The following is a 25,166-nucleotide window of genomic DNA, read 5'->3' as shown; positions in this document are numbered from 1 at the left end:
ATTCAAATCCGCTTTAGGTGAGGCTCTACTACCAGAAAATGAATATGAAACTACGAGCGAACGGTGGAACGCTCTAAAAACAAAAATAATAAGCTGTGCCAATTCCACACTCCCACCACGTCGGGGCAACACCAGATCTGGCTGGTTCGACGAAGAATGTAGACATGTGACAGAACGTAAAAACTGCGCATACCGAGTAATGCAGCAGCGGCATAGAACGCGGGCATGCGCAGAGGAATACTCACGGCTCAGGAGAGAAGAGAAAAGAGTTCACCGCACCAAAAAACAACTTTGGGAAGAGCAGCGGGTGCGGGAACTTCAAGAAATCAGAGTGCGTTACGGACCAGGAAGAAAGTTTTACCAGGTCGCCGAAATAACTTTAGACCTAAGGTGACCTGCTGTCGGAATAAGGATGGGGATCTGGTCAGCTACCAGCCAGAGGTCCTCTCGCGATGGGCTCAGTACTTTGATGAATTGCTAAATGATCAGTTCAACGAACAGCTAGAGGCTCCACTAGCAGATGATATCATGCTACTGCCACCTAGCATAGATGAAACACGAATGGCCATCCGTCGGCTCAAGAACAACAAGGCACCAGGCACCGACGGAATAGTAGCCGAACTGATCAAAAACGGTGGTGCAGCACTCGAACAGGAAATTCATCAAATTATTACTGAGGTATGGGATAGCGAATCGATGCCTTGTGATTGGAATCTTGGCATCATCTATCCCATATACAAGAAGGGAGATAGGCTAGAGTGCAGCAACTACAGGGGTATCGGTGTTGAATACCGCCTACAAGATTTTCTCCCTTATCTTACAAAATCGACTTGTCCCATTCGTTGAAGAGATAGTCGGAAACTATCAGAGAGGATTCCGAAACGGAAAATCAACCACTGACCAGATCTTCACGATGCGGCAAATCTTGGAGAAGATAGCGGAGCAGCAGCTCCACTCCTACCATCTCTTCATTGATTTCAAAGCCGCCTATGACAGCATAGCCAGTGTAAAACTGTACGACGCAATGAGCTCTTTTGGAATCCCGGCCAAGCTTACCAGGCTTGTACGATTGACAATGGCCAACATCACATGCCAGGTGAAGGTGGATGGAAAACTCTCAGGGCCCTTTGCTACCACCAAGGGCCTACGCCAGGGAGATGGGCTCGCCTGTCTCCTCTTCAATCTGGCGCTAGAGAGAGCCATCCGTGACTCAGAGGTGGAAGCTTCGGGGACCATCTTCTATAAGTCAATCCAAATCCTGGCATACGCTGATGACATAGACATCATTGGTTTGAAGCTCTCCTATGTAGCAGAAGCTTATCAAAGGATCGAGCAAGCGGCACAGAACCTCGGGTTGGAGATTAACGAGGCGAAAACCAAAACGATGGTGGCACCACCAGCGGCCCTGCTAACAAACACTGATTTACGCAGGGGTGATGTACAGATAGGTGACCGCACCTTCGAAGTCGTCCAAAACTTCACCTATCTGGGGTTAAAAGTCAGCACCGACAACAACATTGATGTTGAGTTACGCGCACGGGTGCTGGCTGCCAACCGGGCATACTACAGCCTGAGGAAACTTCTCCACTCTAAATACCTGTCGCGACGTACGAAGCTGGGACTGTACAGAACGTTTATAGTCCCAGTACTCACATACGCCTCTGAGACATGGACTCTGTCCAAGACTGACGAAGCCCTCTTAGCCGCGTTCGAGAGGAAGATGCTCAGAAGGATTTTTGGCCCCGTACGTGTGGAAGGACAATGGAGGAGCCGCTACAATGACGAGCTCTACGAGCTGTACGATGATCTCACTATCGTACAGCGCATTAGACTCGCCAGGCTCTGGTGGGCTGGTCACGTCATAAGAATGACACCGGACGACCCAGCCCGTAAAGTCCTTTTAGGCCGTCCACAAGGACAGAGGAGGCGTGGTAGGCCCAAATTGAGATGGAGTGATGGCGTTGATGCGTCCGCCAGAACGGCCGGGATAACGGATTGGCAGACGACGGCGCTGAACCGTGAGCGGTATCGAGGATTGTTGCAGCAGGCCAAGACCGCAAAGCGGTTGTAGCGCCTGATAAGTAAGTAAGTAAGTGGGATCTGCAGGATGACACCTTCCAATTCAAGCTGCCAAAAAAGGATCTATCTATTCTGCAAGGGACAGCGGTGCCAACAAAACGACAGGTACTTAGTACGCTAATGACGATTTATGATCCTTTGGGCTTGATTGCAGGATTCCTCTTATACCTGAATGTTCTACTGCAAGAAGTGTGGCGCGCTGGAGTTACATGGGACGATGAAATTCCGCATAACCTACAAGAAAAATGGAAGGAATGGTTAGCCTGCTTACCTCACCTGCAAACGGAAAAGATCCCACGATGCTACCAATCTCCAACTAACGCGACGGGTGGCATAATACAACTTCACGTGTTTGTGTACGCCGGAAAGGATGGCTTTGCCGCGGTGGCTTACTTCCGCTTTGAAGCAGATGGAAAACGGGAAGTAGCTTTGATTGACGCCAAAACTCGAGTGGCTCCGATCAAGTACACCTCCATTCCTCGGTTGGAGTTACAAGCGGCCGTTTTGGGTGTTCGTTTGATGAAGGCAACAGAAGCAGCTCACCGTTTGAAAGCTGATCGACGTTTTTTCTGGACGGACTCGAAGGACGTGTTGTGTTGGCTGAATTCGGATCATAGGAAATAGCACACCGAGTCGGCGAGATCTTGGAAAACTCATCTGTACAGGAATGGAACTGGGTACCAACGAACGACAATGTAGCTGACGAAGGTACTAAATGGGCGAACCTTCATCGACACTTCGCTACGGAAAACTGGTTCAAAGGACCTAGCTTTCTGCAACAGCCGGAAGAGGATTGGCATCTTCAATCGTTCGAGCACGCGGCGACAGAAGAGGAAAGGTGTCAGACAGATAACCTGCATGGTCAACTGAGTCCAGTACTTCAGTTCGAGAGATTTTCGCTGTGGAAGCGGTTACATCGCGCTGTAGCATATGTTTGGCGCTTCATCAACAATGCAAGACAGCCCACAGAGTCTCGAACATACAGACCCCTTACTCACACCGAATATCAACTGGCTGAGCGATCGATCTTCAAAGAGGTCCAAAAACAAGAATTTCCGGATGAGTACCGTCTATTTCTTGAAGAAAAAACAGGTTCGAATGGCACTAAAAGAAAAATAAATAAAAATAGTCCTCCTTATAGAAGCAGCGCATATATGGACAGCGACGGAGCGTTACGAGTACGAGGACGGATCGATGCCTGTCGCCTTGTAGGGAACGACATGAAACGACCGATAATACTTCCTAAAAGATGCTGGCTCACCGACCTAGTGATTGCGGAGTATCATAGGAAGTATCAACACCAGAATCATCAAACGGTCATGAACGAGGTACGGCAAAGATTCGATGTTCCAGCGCTGCGGAGTGCCTGTCATCGAGTGCGAAAAAACTGTATGGTATGCAGGATCCGCAAAGCCGCACCGAAACCTCCTATGATGAGTGGACTTCCAGAAGCTCGTGTATCGCCATACGAGAGGCCGTTTACATATACTGGGATAGATTACTTCGGACCGTACATGGTTGCCATCGGGCGTAGGCAGGAGAAGCGTTGGGGCGTGCTCTTTACATGCCTTACAGTACGAGCGGTGCACATCGAAATCGCCCACAGTATGACAACAAGCTCCTGCATCATGGCCATCCGTAACTTCATAGCTCGTCGGGGCACCCCTATTGAATTTCTATCCGACAGAGGAACGAACTTCGTCGGAGCCGATCGAGAACTAAAAGAGGCCGTGAAACACATTAATTCGGACCAGATCATAAAAGCGATGTATCTTCCCGATACGAAATGGACGTTTAACCCACCTGGCGCGCCGCATTTTGGAGGCGCTTGGGAACGATTGGTACAATCCGTGAAGCGAACATTATCCGGCATGCAGTTTACGAAGACACCCACAGACGCCGTATTGATGAACTGGTTGATCGAGGTGGAACACATAATCAACGCGCGTCCACTAACACACGTACCGGTTGACAGCGACGACGACGCACCACTAACACCAAACCACTTATTATTGGGCTCTTCCTCAGGCGTAAAACCTCTTTCACCATTCCTTGACTCCTCGGCAGCACTACGGAATAGTAGGAAAACATCCCAACTATACGCGGACCAATTTTGGCGTAAATGGGTTTCTTCCTACTTACCAACACTCACCAGACGCAGCAAGTGGTTTCAACATCAGCGTCCGCTACAGGAGGGCGACCTAGTGCTGATAGTGGATGAGGCGCTACCCAGAGGCTGCTGGCCGAGAGGACGGATCATCCAAGCCGTGCAATCGCAAGACGGTGCGGTGCGACGCGTTCAGGTGCAACTTAGCAACGGAAAAGTCCTGGAACGCCCGGCAGTGAAGATAGCACACATCGACGTGAGACCAAAACAATGTGTTTAACGAGGCAAACACCGGGGGTCAGTGTCGCGTACGCAACGGTCCACGTCGTTTTGACAGCGGAGCGGAGCGGATCATCTTTTAGCTGCGGACATAACACCGGCGAAACGAAGCGAATTCGCTCAGGAGAATCCTAAAACATGAACTCTCACCAGCAGCGGTGAAGGGTGATTGACCGGAGGCTGGAAAACGAATAAAAACTCGGCGCGCGCCGAGATGAGCTCTCTTTCAACACGCAGCGGATGAACGCAGCTGATTTTAAACTTTCGAATAAAGTCGTACTAAAATTTCAACGCATTCGAAGTTGTTAAAAACTGTCGAAAGTCCGAAACGCGTACTAAGTGAGGAGCGCTTGTTGCTGGACGCAACAGACGGTGATCTCATTACTCCGGAGAGCACTTTCTCTCGCAATGAAAAAATCCCACCGGTAACAGTGCGTAACCTAAACGAAGAGCAATACAGCTCTCTCTGTGCTGCTACTCAACGAGGTGAACTGGACGCATCGTTTAGTTTCTCTGCAGATAGTTGCTGCAGAATATTCTGCAAAACGTGGAAAGATCACGAAGCTGCTAAATTTTTATTAGCCAGCTTCAACCGTGAGTTTTTTACCCACGACTTCCCGGGGGATAAACCTTTTCGGGTTATTCTTAAGGGCCTGCGCTTCGGCAATGAGTTGCGCGTTGAAAACATGTTGAAGGAATGCGGTTTTCGGCCCTTGCAAGTGCGTGAGCTACATGCTGGCGTTGCTTTAAAGGCACCATCCAAACTATTCGTGGTTTCCTTCAAAACAGGAATCACGACCCTTGACGAGGTTCAGTCTATCAAGTACCTCAACTACACCAGTGTCAGGTGGGAGCGCTATTCGCCAAGACGAGACGAAGTCCAACAGTGCCAACACTGTTCATCATTCGGGCATGGCTCGAACAACTGCGCAATGCTCTCTAGTTGTGCTAAATGCGGTGGAAGTCACCGCACAACGCAATACACAGCTGAACTCAAAGATCAACGCGTGTGTGCAAACTGCTCTGGCAACCATGGCCCCCGCAATCCGAACTGCCCAACACGGATCGCTTACTTGAAGAAAAAGAATAACTCAAAAACGCATACAACTAAAGAGCGATTTCTTCCAGCTCCACAACCAGCTGCATCTCACTACATTGGATGCAGAAAAACCAGCGCTCAACTATAACAACAACAATATCAAATTCCATGCCAACACAGTTGCATGCAGCATCGTTGCGCTACAGCAGCAGCAAAGTCACCAGCAACAATACTTGCAACTGCAAAATCCCAAACAACAGTCGGAGCACAAGCAACAGCTACCACTCCCAGCACAGCCGCAGCTAAATGAACAACAAACAGCACCATCGGTAACACACACTAAATCACGATCTACGTCCCGACACCATCGTAGGCATCCCAAAACAGTTGACCGATACTGTAACCCATGGCGGTGTACCACAAAAGCCAAAACCTTATCGACAACCTGTCCAAGACAAGCTCAACAAACTGCGTGCCGACCTCAGTGCAGAAGCTGAGGATGATGAGAAAGAGCTGTTTAAAATGGTGGTTCAGCTCTGGCTGAAATACAAACGTGTAGTAAAACACTGCTCCAAAGACCAGATTTTCAGAACGATGGTCGATTTCATCTCTGGGGCCCTAAAATGATTGTAGGTGGAATGCCGTTCCATCGCCCACAAACGGTTGGAACTTATTGATTTCGTCGTAAACGAGGATATGTCATTGCTTGCCTTAACGGAAACGCACTTAAAACCAACACAATCATTCTATCTTCCGGAGCATGCTGTTGTACGTGTAGATTGGCAGAGCCTAGGAGGCGGTGTAGCGATAGCAGTGCATCGGTCTCTTAAATTCCGTGTACTTCCTCTCCCAGAGACAAAACTGGTTGAGTCTGCTTGAATAGGAATCTTCACTACACAAGGAACGCTCCGCTTCTATTTAGCCTATTGTGCGAAGCAAGCTAGGGGAAGCGACGGTTCAATTCAGATCCTGAAAAATGATCTACAAAAGCTTACACGAAATACACATCAATACATCATCGCCGGTGATTTGAACGCCAGACACCGCCAATGGAGCAATACTATCGCCAACGGAAACGGAACAATTTTGTGTGATGACCTTCAGACAGGATTTTACACAGTAGAATTCCCACCGCAGCCGACATACTACAAAAATGGAAGTTTCTCTACCCTTGATTTGTTCCTGACCAACATGGTGGTAAATGAACCCACAGCGATCACAGCACTTTCTTCAGATCACCTGCCTGTATTGATGAAAATCGATGGTTCGGGGACCGAGCCCAGGAAGGAACGCCTAAACTATCGTGCAGCGGATTGGACGAGATTTCAACGCATCACGGAAGCTACTATCAACGCCGAAATTCCGCTTAACACAATCAACGACATTGACGCAGCCATCACCATGCTCGAAGCCTGTATAAACAACGCGGTAAGTTCGTGCGTTCCTCGCGTTGAAATAAGTACAAAACTCATCCAGCTTGACCGTGAAACAAAAGGTCTAATCGACCAAAAGAACATTACCAAAGGACAGGGATAGGGCCTCCGCTTTCCGTCAAGCGGCTAAACTTTTCGAATATAGGCTTAGGTTACATAAAAATCAACGATTCTCCAAGATGGTAAAGAATCTTCCCAAAAATTCCCAACCCTTCTCGCGCACTAAGCCCAAACCCATTCCTCCTCTGAAAGGTAACCCCATTTGTTATTTGCTTTACACCACAAGAAAAAGTATCCTTATTAGCCAACGTTTTTGCTAGCTCGCATAACATCAGCGACACAATGACCAGTCCGCATGAAAACATTGTGCAAAACAGTATTGGTGAAATCAATTCCCACTCTGACCCTGCTTTAGTCATAAACAGGACCTCACGAAGTGAAATTCATAATCAAATACAGCGTTTCCTTCAAGGCACCGGGCCGGATGGCTTTTTCAACATCTGCCTAAAACATCTTGGTCAATTCTTTGACCCTACTGACCAACATCTTCAATAGGTGCCTTGAGTTAGGATATTTACCAGCTCGCTGGAAACATGCAAAGGTTATTCCTATCAGGAAACCTGGGAAAGATCCCTGCATGGCTTCCAGTTATAGGCCTATCTCCTTACTGTGCGTTCACACCAAAATCCTGGAGCGCATTATTCATGCAAGAATGGAAAACCATTGCTCTGAGAATAACACCCTGACTGAAGTTCAGTTTGGTTTCAGGAAAGCTCACTCTACGTCTCATCAACTGCAACGTATGATTAACAGCATAAACCAGGGTAAAATCCGTGGCTGGTCCACTGCCTTAACACTTTTAGACATTACAAAAGCCTTTGATAACGTATGGCACCATGGGCTTCTGCACAAATTGAAAGTACAAGATTTTCCAAAGTACATTTTAAAAATCATTCAAAGCTACCTTTGTGACCGTACATCAACAGTTCATTTGGGCTCACTCCGATCAAAGCCCTACAGTAACAGTGCAGGTGTTCCTCAGGGGAGCGTCTTAGGACCTCTTCTACACAATTGCTACACTACTGATGTTCCATCCCTAAATCAACGTGCGCAACTTTCTCTTTACGCAAACGATACTGCAATAATGCATAGCTCTCCGGTCTATGCAAAGCTCCATTCTGGACTGCAAAAAAGCGTTGATAAATATTTAAAACATTTAAACGACTGGAAGTTACTGGTGAACAGCAGTAAAATGCAGGCCATTGTTCTACCTTACCGAAAGCGTACTATGGCGACAATCCAACGGAAAGTGATTCAAATAGCAATCCACGACAATCCACTCCCCTGGACCCCTACCATGCGATATCTCGGCATTACACTAGATAGCCACCTTACATTCAAAGCTCATATTGAAATCCTTTAATCTAAAACATGCGGTCTTCTACTCAGTCAGAGGATTTATCTTATCAAAAGACGGTACACTCTTACAATAGAAAGCAAACTTATACTGTACATACAAGTTATACTACCTGCAATTCTATATGGATCACACATCTGGGGGTCATGCTCCAACAGGAGTATCCTTGCTGTACTGCGAATACAAAACAAATTTTTGAAAATGATCCTCAATCACCCGTCAAGATACTGCACAGCACAGCTTCACAAGGAAGCTGGAACACTTCTTGTCAGGAATCATATCCCACAAAATCTAGATAACTTTAAACATAAATGTCTGTCATCCAATTTTAGGATGATTCAGACGTTGTTCCTTGATGATTAGGCAAGAGATTTGAAAATGTACATATTATAAATATTGCCTTGTTTAAAATAAGATAATTTAGGTTAGTTAGTCAGATACTTTAGGTACGTAAGATACATTAAGTAGATTCAAATAATATATGGGATGATTCCTTTCATGAAGGCAGCTTAAGTGACCTTCCTCTACCAGTTAGTATAACTGGTCTTCATAAAAATATGACTTATTTTATTCAAATTAATTAAATTCGGTAGAAAACTACAGCGTAAACACTAAATAGGAGGATACCTGTCAGGATGTTCAAAGCGACCTATTAATGTAAATATTATTGTCAAATAAAACCAATTTTGTTGTTTAAAAAATCAAAAACAACAGGTGGTCGTATAGTGGAGTAAATGACTGTCGAGAGAAATGACAAAAAACCAAACGTGCTTTCCAAATTACTAACAGTTAGTTTTTGTGGGCAGTGCTTGTCTTGAGGAAAATGTCGGGAAGTGACAAAACCTTCAAGATGGATTTTTCGGAAATACCACAAAAACCAACAAGAGCAGAAATTTTAAAAGTCCTTACGGGTGCTTCCAAACTGCTTTTGACGACGGAGAAACTTTAGATGGTCCAAATGTTGAACCTCTCTTCTAGTGGAATTGAACGATGGTAAGCACATTTTTAAATGTAACGGTAGCGAATACGCAATTCCACGCACACACGTATGTCGCGTAAGAACACTAGGGCAACACCGCAGCTTAGTGTCGTAACCGTAACCAAAGTATCATGCGGAACAAACTCCGGACAGTCCGTTTGTGATTCCGAATCACATATGTCACTCCACCGATTCCGAATCACATAGTACGGTCGTGGTCCATAATAAGCGATCACTAATGGGGTTATTAGACGAGGAATTTTTCATCGGTGATTTTCTGTCAAAACACGTTTGACAGATAAATGCCGGTCTGAAAAAATGAATTCGACATGCTCAATTCAGATTTCGATCGCGCTCAAGGTATGTAGATATAGAAGGTAGAGTTGTTTAGAGCAAATTGACATTTCTCGACCTGACATAACAGTTCCGTGGTGATCAAGGGGAAGGGTATTGAGAAGAGTGATGGCAGCATCGGAGGAGGCGCCGGTGGTGGTATCGCTTGCGATTTTTTGACGAAAAATGCAACCAAATATCGTCAATCTTCTGTGGAACAACATTTGATATGCGAAGATGACCCATAAATTAGCGAAATTGCTCAAGGGATTGAGAATCGAGGCTGTTTGTTCATGTTTGTTGCCCATACCATATGTTTTTGTAAACAAACTCTGACATAACTCGACTAAAATGTCGCCCTGTCAAATCGATAAAAATCCACCTTCTAAATACATACACCTTGATCGCGCAGGTTTTTTTCTGTCAAAGTGTGGATTGTTTACATTTTGGAAGCGTTGTTTTGCCTCGCAATTTTTATTGAATATTATTGTCCAGTTTATTTCGTGTGATTTAAGATGAATATTGAAGACGATGTTTTGTTAATGCAAAGAGAGCGATTTGGGACCAGTTTGAACCGAAAAATCTCTAACCGAATGTTCGTCTGACCGAAGTGCTGTCGGTCACGAAAAAGTATCCCTATCATAATGGCATCGTCAGTCGGTGCCCGGCATGGTACGATACGTGTTAATGATAAATATTTCATTCCATTTGAGAATAACGGACAATTCAAATGTAAAATAATTCGGATGATGGCAATAAAAATCTGTGCAGCATATTGTGTTATTACACGGACAGCTGGTTTTTTTCTGTCAAACGCCCTATTTGACAGAAAATCACCAACCAAAAAATTCCTCGTGTAATAACCCCATAAGAGTGAATTCTCGTACCGCAAGACGCTAAGTGCCATTTGTGAGCGATTCTAAATTGCGAGAGCCTAGCGTCGGAACGGAAAGCGAACACATTACCATCGAATATATGCGACGCGGAAAACTTCCAGGTAGACCAGGCTGCAAAAGGTAGAACTGCGTACTGCAGATCCCAGCAGTATGGGTAGAAATCCACGCCAAGCGCCGCAATCGTTCACGGCACACACCACCGACCCGGGGTCAAGTGGGGTCAACTCCGGTCAACGACGCGAACCAACAACCACGGTTAGCGCGACTCGCGAAGACGACGTAAGAACGGCACACTCTTCTACATTCGCGACACCGATTACGCTGACGAATGCCGCATCACTCAACTTCACATCCACCATACCAAATCTACCGATAACATCACACTTTGAGAGACGCCAACAGACGCCATCGACGAGTGTCACTACGCCATCGCAGCGAAATCCACAGCCATGGCTCGATGGCCGACAAACGTCGCTTCATCCGTTTCAGCTGAGCTGGGAGGAAGTAGAAGTGATGGATTCCGATATCCTGCGCCGAGAAAACGATCTCCAGATACAGATAGTAAAACTAAAGTCGTAGAGGCTTCAAGTGAGTGTTTTGCAGTTGAACGCGTAGCGAGTTTATAGCGATGCCTTCGATCGTGCCGAGAGTCAACGTGGGCACACAAGGACGACAACAAACCCAGCAGATTCGCCTCAGCAATGTCTGATGGGTTCAAAACCAATCCTGGCTCTCAGCCCACACATCGAACGCTTCCGACGTGGAAGCAGAGTCAAACATACTGCCTGCGTTAAGACGGAGGCAGAAGTAGATCGCGAAAACAGTGGGGTGTAGACGGTTGCAGATCTATACACCATCAACTGTTACACGATACGGGATGAAACCGAACCAGTACTCCGGCCTCGACTGCGCCAATACCCACTGACGACGCGTGTACACCAGCAAAGAAGGTAATTGTAAACACCCATTCGTCCACTAGCGGAGGAGTCTTACTAAAATACGTACCTGTGGTTGTATTTGGCGACAATAAGGCCGTGAAGACGTGCGCGTTTTTTATAGTGGTTCAACGGGAACGTCTATTGAAGAGAGTTTGATTGGGGAACTGGATCTTAAAGCGACACCGCATCCGTTGTGCATCAGAGGGACCGGTGAGACTGAAAAGGATGAAAGTCGTTCAGTAAAGGTAGCACAACAAATAGCCAGCGTCGACAACACGATGAGAAAATTTACGCTTACAAAGGTACACACTCTGCAACACCCCTCGTTACCTTCACAATCGTTCTCAGTAGATGCTACGTCTAGAAAGTATAAGCATCTGGAAGGTCTGAAGTTGCGATCTTATTCCGACGTGACACCGCGAATTCTCATCGGCATCGATAATTGACAGCTAATGCGTCCATTTGCATTCGTGGAGGGAAGGAAACAGGAGCCAGCCGCCATCAAAACCGGCTTAGATTGGATCACCTTCGAACCGTATCCCCGTGGATCCTTGCGGCACGACGCAAACGTTCACGGCATTTACCACGTATTTACACGTGAACCAGACAATCTACAAAAACAAAAAAAGATGTATCACAACCAATTCCAACAAACCGAAGTGGTGAGTGCCGCTCGTGGGAGACACTCATCGGTCTCCTAGTGCTAGGGGTCTCGAGGACGGACCGCGACAGGGGTCGGACGTGCGTGTTTTATTGTGTCGTAGTAATTAAGTGTTATTGTAATAAACTTACACATATTTTTAAAACGATACAACAACAAGATTTTCCAAAGTACATTTTAAAAATCATTCAAAGCTACCTTCCGACCTTCCGAATCCGATCAGAGCCCTACAGTAACAGTGCAGGTGTTCCTCAGAGGAGCGTCTTAGGACCTCTTCTACACAATTGCTACACTACTGATGTTCCATCACTATATCAACGTGCGCAACTTTCTCTTTACGCAGACGATACTGCAATAATGCATAGCTCTCCGGTCTATGCAAAGCTCCATTCTGGACTACAAAAAAGCGTTGATAAATATTTAAAACATTTAAACGACTGGAAGACACTGGTGAACAGCAGTAAAACGCAGGCCATTGTTCTACCTTATCGAAAGCGTACTATGGCGACAATCCAACGGAAAGTGATTCAAATAGCAATCCACGACAATCCAGTTCCCTGGACCCCTACCATGCGGTATCTCGGCATTACACTAGATAGCCACCTTACATTCAAAGCTCATATTGAAATCCTTTAATCTAAAACATGCGGTCTTCTACTCAGTCAGAGGATTTATCTTATCAAAAGACGGGCCACTCTTACAATAGAAAGCAAACTTATACTGTACAAACAAGTTATACTACCTGCAATTCTATATGGATCACACATCTGGGGGTCATGCTCCAGCAGGAGTATCCTTGCTGTACTGCGAATACAAAACAAATTTTTGAAAATGATCCTCAACAACCCGTCAAGGATTGACGGGGATCAGATCCAACAAAATCTGGATAACCTTAAACATAAATGTCTCTCATCCAATTTTAGGATGATTCAGACGTTGTTCCTTGATGATTAGGCAAGAGATTTGAAAATGTACATATTATAAATATTGCCTTGTTTAAAATAAGATAATTTAGGTTAGTTAGTTACATACTTTAGGTACGTAAGATAGATTAAGTAGATTCAAATAATATATGGGATGATTCCTTTCATGAAGGCAGCTTAAGTGACCTTCCGCTACCAGTTAGTATAACTGGTCTTCATAAAAATATGACTTATTTTCTTCAAATTAATTAAATTCGGTAGAAAACAACAGCGTAAACACTAAATAGGAGGATACCTGTCAGGATGTTCAAAGCGACCTATTAATGTAAATATTATTGTAAAATAAAACCAATTTTGTTCTTTAAAAAATCAAAAACAACAGGTGCTCGTATAGTGGAGTAAATGACTGTAGGTGTTGTAACGGTAATAACACACGAACAATATCAATACTTTGAATACAATTACTTAACGTATATTTCACGCATCCTGCTTCGGCGACCGCTGGCGATAGAAGAGAGAGATAAAACTCCGCATACACACACACCGCACCGAGTGACATTTGTCACTCGTCGGGTTGTGAAGCCTAGTACACAAGGCTGTGTAATAAGCACGGTTTCGACACATCCGTATCTCCACAACATCTCCCTCCTAATTCCGGCGGTAAGACTCCATCCACTGCGGCGGTCTTCGAACCCTCGTAGATCGGCGTAGATGTTCCACCGGTGTTGTTGGTCCGCTATCGGCGGTTGCAAATCCCGGAGACATTGTGGTACTTCCCTCTGCTGGTGCCAACGATGACGAATACAATGGTGATGACGGAAGTACTGACGGAAACGATGACGACGGCGATATAGATGACGATGACGATGATGATAACGGCGATGCTGTTTGATGATGCGGTATACAGGGCGATACTGATGATGATGCTGGCTTACACGCGTCTATACCCCAAGTGTCTAACAGCACGTCTAACATACGGGGTTTGTTCAAAACCGGCTGAGTATTATCATATCGTCTACGAAGTTGGTTTACGTGCGATCTTTGTAGCTTGTTATCTTCAGTAAGCACTTCATACATTACTCTTCCTAACTTCCCTTGAACTATGCCGCGCACCCATTTCCACTTGTTTCTAAAATACCTTTTTACATAGACCTGATCATTCATATTGTACACTTTTGATAGTATTGCGCAATTCGTTTCATTTATAACTGGCTCAGCTGGATGCCGTAATAATTCCATACAAGTCCGCATACGACGGCCTCACATAACCTCAGCTGGCGATTGATCGTTCTCTAGAAGTTTGTGTGGTGTACTTCGGTACGTTATTAGAAAAACATCTAAAGCTTCTTGTATCGTATTTTCTTCCCCTTCCAATTTCTTTAAAGCCCTTTTAAAGGTATCTACAAATCTTTCGGCCTGTCCGTTTGATTGGGGATGAAAGGGTGCAGTGCGCAGATGTTCTATACCATTAACTGTGCAGAGTGTACTAAATTCTGCACTCGTGAACTGTGCCCCATTTTCACTCACTAAGGTATTCGGCATTCCAAATCGAACAAATATCCCTCGTAAAATTTGAATAGTCGCACTAGACGTGATTGTTGGAGTCGCTACAATCTCCGGCCACTTAGAATAAGAATCAACAACTAACAGATAATGCATTCCTCCTATTTGTCCGGAAAATCGACATGCACGCGCTGCCAGGGACCTTTAGCTGCTGGCCATGGGATTGGTATGCTATGAGCCATTGACTTAGCCGCACTTGCACAATTACTACAACTGTTGCGAACGCGACAAAATAAAATTGAGCTAAACTGACAGGCATGCAAGAGTTAGATGAGAAACTTTAAATCACTAAATATCTTTGTTTAGGATAAATTCTCACCGGAAAATATTATCTTAGGAAAACAACCTTAAGTCACAGAGAGGCCTCATACCGTGAGGAAAACGAAAGTATGGTGCGTTATTGGAAATATCAGAAAGGGGACAATATCCAGACATATGAAAACTATAAATAAACTCAAGCCATGTAATAAAAACGAAAGTGAAGAACATGGGCCGAAAAGGGTTATCACTAGAACACAATGCATACATTGTCATTGCGCGATTAGTTTCATGAAAGAACGACCAACGCACGGTCGTAGGGCAGTGAAGGAAAGACCAACTTGACGAATAGAACAAACGACGCGCAGGCAATAGGCAATAGGAAAATAGGCATACGCACTTGAACCACAGATGCGCGATGCATTACCCATGGTCATAAAACGATAGGGTAACAATCGCCAGATATTATTACATTACAGACCTCCTACACTAGCCGACGCCTGGCAGGGGTCAACGCATCAGCATACCGAATTAGGAAAAAGGAGATCGATGTAATGCTATTTCATGTTCTTTTTCCCACGGAATTTTAGTATATAAGACAGGATTTTTTAAGAATAAAAGCGACTTGTAATCCAAACCTCAACGAAGAAACTTGTGTTTCATTGTTTGGGTATCAGTACAGAATCGGGAAAGTTTCACCTTTGCCTTCCCTCCGGAAATTGGTTACGCACTTTGGTGCCTCCCCACTCCGTCGGAAGAATTAGGCGAAATCAAGCCAAGCAAGAACCACGGTTAGATACTTCTCCTGGTTATCCAGGAAAAAAGGCTAATCGTCTGATCGAGCTACGGCATTCCCGTTGTCCACGCCGAGTTAGTGTAGTGCGAGTCCGCCGCTAAAAACTTCTCTTGGTTATCCAGGAAAAAAGGTTAGCCGCCTGATTCAAGCAACTCTGACAAGGCCAGGAATCTGCGCGGAGATCTCCGAATCGACCATTCCTTCGCGTGGTCGGTTCAACAACGGTTCGTTATCGAACTAACAAATGGTGGCTCCAGAGAGGAGTTGTTAATATCCGCGCGCGTTAACAACTCATTCGAGCGAACTTACGTTCGTGGTGTGCTGTCGCCAAAAGAACAGCCTCTAACTGAACCCGCACCAAGCAGTGCTTCAAAAAGGTTCAGATTCAAATTCTGCGCTCGTGAAAAATAAAGTGAATTGCAGCGAGTGAAACGGTTTACAATTAAAACACGTAAGAACTACAGTGCTATAAGTTAACCGTTCGAGTGCCGTTGCGATCATATCAATGTGCTCAAGTGCAGAACAGAATAAATCGGAGAGCATCAGTGAGTGCCAGTGCGTGATATAAGCAATAAACACGGCTCCGAACTAACCCATACCAAAGGGTAATAAAGTTCTTCCAAAAAGGTAGAACTAAACGGAGTACGTTATTTTACTATTCGAGAACAATAGTGTTACAATACGGCTCCGGAGTGAACGAAAAAAGTACACATTCGAAACAAACTCGAAAGTAACTTTAAATGTTTGAGAAAGAAAAACTCTTTAGTGAAGACGTCTATGCTTACGAAAGAAATCGTGTTAAACATCAGTCCGTGGACAACCGCGGAATAATAAGTTAACCGAGTGAATGACGTTGCGATCGCATTAAAGTGCTCGAGTTTAAACAAATTGAGGACATAAAATACCAGTGCATAAAGGAAGCTTATCAGCAATAAGCACGTGGGAAAGAGTTCTCGTAAGGCGTATCTTAACGGAGTAGGTCAGTTGACTATCGGCGCAGATGGTTTTTTAGTACAACTCCGGAGTGAATTATCAGCGAGATCGAGACCACATTAAACTACCGGGCACTTCAAGGAAAGGTAACACCGAAAACGGTAAGTCGAACTTTCTTATCTATAGCTCAGAGTAGGAATTTTAAAGATCCGCCGAGATGCCTTACAAATTTACCACGAACACTTCCGGCAGTTGCCGATTGTGCGTGGCGGAAGACACTTCCGAAGAAAGCATGATTTCATGCTATGAATGTGATAGGTGGTTTCATTTAACATGTGCCAAACTATCACGTAAACCAAAGCCGGAAGAATGCTGGCTTTGCGTAAAATGTCAAAAGATAGCATATGAACTTAATAGATTGCCCAAAGAATCTGTTAGTAAGGATACAGAGGCAATGTTCACACGACTATTGATTGGTCAACAAGAACAATCAAAAGAGCATTTACAAGAATTTTTAAAAGCAGTAACAACTATTGCGGGCGACAAACAAGGATCGCCGCACATAGAAACGCTGTTGAAAAGACAATCGCTTATGCAGTTGCCGAGATTTGGAGGAGATCCTGTAGAATGGCCAAATTTTAAACAAACATATGATGATACAAATGAGGAGGGAAGATTTTCTAATTTAGAAAATTTAAACCGCCTTAAACAGGCTTTATATGGACCAGCCCTCAAAAGCGTTCAACAACTAATGCTGGATTCTTCAAACGTGCCAGAAATAATGACACGCTTAAAGAACTCCTTCGGGAGAACAGATTTAGTGTATCTTGAGCTACGTAATAATCTGTTTAAAATCCGAGGAGATTCCAAAAGCATTGTCGTGGAAATGGTAAACGCTTTAGAAAACCTCATTCAAACAGTAAACTTGATGAGGGAACCGGACTACCTGAAAGATCATACGCTGGTGTTGGAGTTGACTGCTAGGCTACCACACCAAATTCAGGAAAAAAGAGCCCAGTACATGGCTGAAGCGGAATCACCGTTAAGGGTTCAAACTTTAGATAACCTATGCGATTGGCTGAGACCTTTCGCTAAAACGGCAAACATGTTAAAAACAATATCCGCACATACCCAACGTGGAGGCGTTCATCTTCACGAACAAAAAATCCCATACAAAGGTCTTCAACAACCAATCAAAAGGGATAAGGATTTCGAACAAAATTCGAAAGAAGCTAGCAAATGCTTAATATGCAATAAGCTACATGAAACGATCAAATGTTATGCATTGGTCAATGAGGTGCCATCTGAGCGAATAAAAATTGCTCAAAATAAAGGTTTATGTTTAGGTTGCTTGAAATCTAACAATCATACAATACATGATTGTAGATCCGCGCAAATATGCGGGATAAATGGATGCACCGATAGGCATCATAAAATGCTTCATGTACCTCAAAATTTTGAAATCGCAGGAGTAAACAATCATCAAGAACTAGAAGCAACGTCATCAACGCATTTCCAAGTGTTGCCAGTTGAATTGATAAACGGCAATCACAAAATAAAAACCTATGCGCTATTAGACCCAGGTTCATCCTCGACCCTATTAGAAGAAAAGGTTGCGCGACAACTTAACCTAAATGGGGAAGTAAAACCGCTCCAATTACTATGGACACAAGGCAAACAGACTGAACACGTTAAAAGCCAAAACGTGGAATTAAGAATCAAGGGTCCAACTAAAAAGGGTTTTCAACTGAAGAATGTGAGAACAGTTAAAGATTTGAAATTACCTGTTCAATCTTTAGATTATAATGATCTAAGCAAAAGATATCCTCACCTTGCTAATCTTCCTGTTTCAGGATTTCAAAATATTCGACCCACTATAATGATCGGCTTGAATAACAATCATTTATTGATGGGGTTTAAACATAAATATGGTAAACCCACAGAACCGATAGCAATGAGGACAAGATTAGGTTGGCTAATTTACGGAAAAACAACCGAAAGCCAAGAAGAGGAATATTCCATGATAGCACAAGAGAAAGAAAGTTTTCGTAAACCAATATCCAACAAATTTTCAGTAGAAAAGTCTGTATTGAAACCAGTTGTTCAAATTTCTTTACCTACGGATATTGCGAAGTCAAGCTTAAAACAATCAGCAAAACGACGGAAAATAAAATCTGAAAAAACAATTTGCAGAGATATCAATGGTCATGGGTCAAAAAGAGACAAATCCGGAGAGATTCGTCAAAAGGGCTACAAATTAATAAATGAAAATTCAGTTCTTCAGGTATCAACTACAAAAAAGAAAAGAAATAGGATTTCTACCTGCAACGCAAACTCCAACTTTTTTATGGAAGTACAAATGAAAAAAGATCGAAAAGAATCTACACCTGTACACGGGAAATATCACCGTCCAGTCAATGAACTGGCGGATTTGAATGTTTACGGCAAACAAATGTTTGAATCACCGTTAAACAAGAAACAAAGGCTACCCAATAAAGGACCAATTGAAAGTAGTTTCATAGGAATTCATGAAGAAAATATGATTGAAGAGGTAATCGATAAAGAATTACCAACAATAAAGATGAAAAGTAAGCAAATAATTCCTGATGCATGGAACTACGAGGTTTTGACAGCCAGCTCAAGGAAAGCTACTGCAATCACACAAACGATTAAGCCTATAGGAAAAGGGTTTATTGGTTTAATCAAAGGCCTCAGGATATTGTTCCACAATTTATCGACCTTTATATTAATCATGTTATTTCTCTTTTCAGCTGAAGTTATGGGTAAAACAACAAGGGGATTGATTACATATTTGATTGCAACCAACAAACTATTATCAAAAGAAAAAAGCCTCTTGCATGCCACAAATGATATAGGAAGACAAGAAAATCTATCAAATCAAATCGACACAAATGAAACGTTCAAGTATTTTAACTTTCAAAAAATCAAAGTAAAAAACGATCGTCAAATGGACATTGCGAGAAAAAATACACATTAGTTTTCTAAAAGAGTAGAAGTAAAGAGATTAGGAAAAACGTTCGAAAAATCGACTATAACTCTCTATATCAAAAGTCAGGTAATTGCAACGCACCCGCGCAAGGGCAACGCATTTCATCAGTAACGTCTGAGTTCAAACAGAATCAGAGAAGTCTTCAGAGCGTCATTCTTCATCCTGCAGATACAGTTGGTCTGCTATCAACAATTAGATGACAACGGTCAACGTCGAAGGGAACTACGAAGCGGTAATATGCGGTTGGCTAGCGCTTAGATACGAAATTGGCTATCTCAACAAAAAAGTGGAACTTCAAAGGGTGTGCGAAGTCACAACTATAATCTACGAAGAAAGCTAGCTAATGTTCAACTATCAAACGTTCAAGGTTGAACAAATGCTGTATGTCTTGCTAACGCCATCGAGAGACTACTGTTTGGTCATATGGGCCGAGTCTGATGGTAAGCGAAATCAAGATGCTGAGATCTCCAGAAGATGAAAAACCTGCTATACAAAGTGATGAGAGTATCACTTCTTCTGTGCAACTAAATCAGAGCTGAACAACACCCAAGTCTACAATAGTTTCCGCATAACGCCTTACTGCGGTCTAAACTATAATCTTGGTCGACCAGCTGATTACAATGCATCTTCAACTATCGATATCTAAATCTTAAAATCCAGCATCAAAATGACGACTATTTTTCACATCGTAACCACTTGAGAAATCGCCCAACTGAAGTCATCGTGTTTTAAGACGACGACGTGTGAAATCAACGAGCAACTACAAAATCTCTTATAATGTAGAGATTCTTGAAAATCGTGTTAATCAAAGTCGTATCTGAGTTTCAACACCCAACGCGCAGCCCTACGAGTAGTCCAATGTGCAACCAACAGTGAATTATGCCTCACTACTATTATCTCCTTCGTCATCGCCGCGACAACCTACGAGCACTAACGCATCCTCACCGGCTAGACATCTGTAAATCGTTTCTACAACCAACTGCAAGCATCGATGAACCGTCAACGGCAGAATGCGTGCAATTAAAATCAGGTGTCGTATAATGAGAGCGCGAGACAATTCAATTGATTAAAATATTAGGAAAATCAACTCAAAAGGAGAATTTGAATTTTATCTCGGCAGTAATACGTCGCGATTATTTGGTAAAACTTGTAGTTTTACGAGGGCCGGAATGTTGCGAACGCGACAAAATAAAATTGAGCTAAACTGACAGGCATGCAAGAGTTAGATGAGAAACTTTAAATCACTAAATATCTTTGTTTAGGATAAATTCTCACCGGAAAATATTATCTTAGGAAAACAACCTTAAGTCACAGAGAGGCCTCATACCGTGAGGAAAACGAAAGTATGGTGCGTTATTGGAAATATCAGAAAGGGGACAATATCCAGACATATGAAAACTATAAATAAACTCAAGCCATGTAATAAAAACGAAAGTGAAGAACATGGGCCGAAAAGGGTTATCACTAGAACACAATGCATACATTGTCATTGCGCGATTAGTTTCATGAAAGAACGACCAACGCACGGTCGTAGGGCAGTGAAGGAAAGACCAACTTGACGAATAGAACAAACGACGCGCAGGCAATAGGCAATAGGAAAATAGGCATACGCACTTGAACCACAGATGCGCGATGCATTACCCATGGTCATAAAACGATAGGGTAACAATCGCCAGATATTATTACATTACAGACCTCCTACACTAGCCGACGCCTGGCAGGGGTCAACGCATCAGCATACCGAATTAGGAAAAAGGAGATCGATGTAATGCTATTTCATGTTCTTTTTCCCACGGAATTTTAGTATATAAGACAGGATTTTTTAAGAATAAAAGCGACTTGTAATCCAAACCTCAACGAAGAAACTTGTGTTTCATTGTTTGGGTATCAGTACAGAATCGGGAAAGTTTCACCTTTGCCTTCCCTCCGGAAATTGGTTACGCACTTTGGTGCCTCCCCACTCCGTCGGAAGAATTAGGCGAAATCAAGCCAAGCAAGAACCACGGTTAGATACTTCTCCTGGTTATCCAGGAAAAAAGGCTAATCGTCTGATCGAGCTACGGCATTCCCGTTGTCCACGCCGAGTTAGTGTAGTGCGAGTCCGCCGCTAAAAACTTCTCTTGGTTATCCAGGAAAAAAGGTTAGCCGCCTGATTCAAGCAACTCTGACAAGGCCAGGAATCTGCGCGGAGATCTCCGAATCGACCATTCCTTCGCGTGGTCGGTTCAACAACGGTTCGTTATCGAACTAACAACAACGCTTTACTTTTTCTTCTATGTCGCGATCCAACCCGGGCCAATAAACGTAACTTCTCGCAAGGGCCTTCATTCTCTCAATGCCCGGGTGGCCTTTATGAAGCTGAGCTAAACACTTTAATCTTTGATCTCTTGGAATCACTAATCGATCGCCAAATAGTATGCATCCGTTAAAGGTGGATAGAGATTCGCTCCTAACTTGAAAACTTCTGAGTTCAGTATCCACCAGTTTCCTAGTCGGCCATCCGTTTTGAACGTAGTTCGCTACTTGTTCCAATTTAACGTCGTTACTGGTTCCACGCACAATATCTTCAAACGTAAGTGAGTAATGCCACTTGCCGTGAAACATCTAACTAGACATTGCACTTCTTTATCCGCATTAATACTTGCTACAACAAATTCCGGTTCTGGCCTTTCATGTCTATCTATTAAACGTGATAGAACGTCTGCGTTTCCGAATTTATCTGTCGGCACATATTCGATCTTAAAATCGTACATCAACAATTTCAAGGCCCAACGCTGTAGCCTATTCACCGTATACACTGGAATACCATTGCGTGAACCAAAAATCCGTAATAACGGAGCGTGATCGGTCTGTAGTGTAAATTTCCGCCCGAAAATCATACGATGGAACTTCGTGACAGCAAATATAATAGCTAGGCCCTCTCGATCTGGTTGGCTGTAACCTTCTTCTGCTTTTGTCAGCGCTCGCGCTGCATGCTGCACTACTTTCACAGTTCCATCCGGCATTTTGTGGCTTATCGTAGCCCCTACTCCTACTGAAGACGCATCCGCGGCCACTATTATATCTTTTTGCGGATCATAGTATGTGTTTCGTAGCTCAACCAATTTCGGATCGCTCTTCACAATGTTGACTGCTCTGGTGGGGTTTTACTTTAAGACTGATTACAATATATTCAGGTTCTGCTTACCAATTACAATTACAATATAATTACTGCTTACCTATACTAATATGCCCTAACTGCTATAAAATATTCTAATTCATCGCAATACATGCCTTCTTATTGCCTACTCATAGGCGCATTCCCAAACATTCCGACCACCTAAAATTTGATAAATTTCACCTTAAACTGACTCTATTCCGCTCCTTAACGTTTAACTCAAATTCATGATACTCTAATTCCAACTTTCTTTTCTAATGCTCTATCTGCTTCACTCATCTATGTACTGGTAACACGCACAACTTTGCAACTGGTCGTTTAACCCTATCATTATTCACCGTGCGAATCATTGCTACTCGCACAATCCCATCCTTTCCTGGATAAACTTCTTCTATTCTCCCCAATGCCCATTTACTTGGTGGGATATTCTCCTCCTTTATAATAACCATCATTCCCTTTTCGATTTGTTTAGGGGATACATTCCATTTTGTTCTTCCTTGCAAGTTTTGTAAGTATTCTGATTGCCATCGATCCCAAAAGTGTTGCAATCTCTGCTGTACTATTCGCCAATGATTTAATCTATTCTCTGGTATTTCCTTCAAATTTAATTCTGGCAATTGCTGCATATTTGATCCCGTAAAAAATGTCCTGGAGTTAACGCTTCCATATCTAATGGATCATCAGAGAGTTGTGTGATTGGACGTGAGTTCAAACATGCTTCAACTTGTGTTAATAAAGTTGTAAAATCCTCATAGCTCAAAGCCCTATCTCCTATCACTCTTTTTAGATGGTATTTCATTGAACGAACCGCAGCCTCCCATAAACCGCCAAAATGAGGTGCGCCAGGTGGTATAAACTTCCATACAAATCCTTGATCACTGCACCACGTATTTATCGTATTAGAAAACTCTTCTGACCTCATCATATCGTACAATTCACGCAATTCGTTTGACGCTCCTTTAAAATTAATACTGTTGTCAGAGTTAAGCTCTGCTATCATTCCTCTTCTCGATATGAATCTCCGTAAGGCTGCCAAAAACGCTTGTGTACTTAAACTAGTCACCAACTCCAAATGTACCGCACGTGTAACAAAACACACAAACACCGCAATGTACTCCTTCGTCGGTGCTGCTCTTCGATGACTTCCCTTCACGAATATAGGACCACAGTAATCGACTCCAGATACAGCAAACGGTCTCGCTTCATTCACTCGTGACGCCGGTAAGTCGCTCATTGGTTGTGTCACAAAAGTTGGGTTTGTTCTGCAGCATCGCTTGCACTGTCGGCAGATCTTCTTCAACAACGATCGTGCACCTAAAATCCAGAAACGTTGTCTTACCGTGGTCATTGTTAGCTGCGGGCCGGCGTGTAACATTCTTAGATGGTAGTAGTTCGCTAAAAGTGTGGCTAACTGATGGTCCTTAGCGAGAACGATTGGATGCTTCGCTGTAGAACTCAGGGATGAATTCACTAATCGCCCTCGGATACGAATAAGCCCGTTGTCGTCCAGAATCACGTTCAACGCATACAATGCTGATCTTCGTGGTAGATGTCGTTTTTGTTGTAAAAGTTTCACCTCTTCCAGGAAACAATCTTGTTGCGCAAGACGACAAACTTCCTCCTCTGCCTTTCTTAGTTCTTCTGTTGTCAATGCAGTTGTCGCGTGATTGGTGTACACCGTCATCTTCCTTGTCCGCATTCGCAATCGTTGGAGATATCGAAGAACGTATCCCAGCACTCTTCGCAATCTTGTGAACGATGAAAATCGTGAAAACAAACAGCTACCGAAGCTCTCTTCAGTCTCTGAAGAGACTAGTGCCACCGTTTTCCTTTCCTCGACTGTTTTTTCAATGCGGTCGCTTGGCGTGACAGGCCAACATTCCTCTCCGAGTTGTAGCCAAGACGGACCCGACCACCAAAGCGTATTTGTAACGAACCGAGCGGGTTCGCATCCTCTCGACACCAAGTCAGCAGGGTTTTCAGCACCAGGAACGTGACGCCATATACATCCTTCCGTCAAGGATTGAATTTTTGCCGTACGATTTGCCACAAACGTCTTCCAAAGATAATGTGGAGATTGTATCCAATGCCAGACAGTCATCGAATCTGTCCACAGAAAACAGGGTGCATCTATCAAACGCGCCTTCCTCGTAAAGCTCCATAAACGACTGCCCAATACTGCTGCACACAACTCCAACTTAGCAATTGTCAATTGCTTCGCCAATGGTCGGACCTTGGATTTCGACACCATCAAACACACAGTAGATTCGCCTGCTACTGTTGTACTTCGAAGATTCATGCATGCTCCATATCCTCGCTCTGAAGCATAGCAGAAGATGTGATATTGTACATCACCACCCAACGT

The 25,166-nt window shown here is 43.7% G+C and overlaps 2 protein-coding genes and 1 long non-coding RNA gene across 7 annotated transcripts in view; 1 reads left to right on the top strand and 2 right to left on the bottom strand.

Moving 5' to 3' along the window:
• Nucleotides 1-25,166, bottom strand: part of LOC118513437 (uncharacterized protein K02A2.6-like) — a 54,053-nt gene that overhangs the window by 19,021 nt on the left and 9,866 nt on the right. The gene's annotated exons all lie outside the window — the stretch shown is intronic.
• Nucleotides 2,055-4,142, top strand: LOC118514586. Its single transcript, XR_004906674.1, has 3 exons — nt 2,055-2,085; nt 2,234-3,171; nt 4,108-4,142. It is a non-coding gene; the product is annotated as an uncharacterized LOC118514586 (long non-coding RNA).
• LOC118514011 lies at nt 3,171-5,405 on the bottom strand. Its single transcript, XM_036060484.1, has 2 exons — nt 4,222-5,405; nt 3,171-4,148 (listed from the first exon to the last, which is right to left on the bottom strand). The coding sequence occupies exons 1-2, from the start codon at nt 4,254-4,256 to the stop codon at nt 3,578-3,580; spliced, it is 606 nt and encodes a 201-aa protein (XP_035916377.1). The 5' UTR covers nt 4,257-5,405; the 3' UTR covers nt 3,171-3,577.

The sequence above is a fragment of the Anopheles stephensi genome, chromosome X (genome assembly GCF_013141755.1).
Source record: "Anopheles stephensi strain Indian chromosome X, UCI_ANSTEP_V1.0, whole genome shotgun sequence".
NCBI lineage: Eukaryota > Metazoa > Arthropoda > Insecta > Diptera > Culicidae > Anopheles > Anopheles stephensi.
Note: the sequence above shows the minus strand (reverse complement) of the source record. Positions and strands in the feature narration are given on the sequence as shown.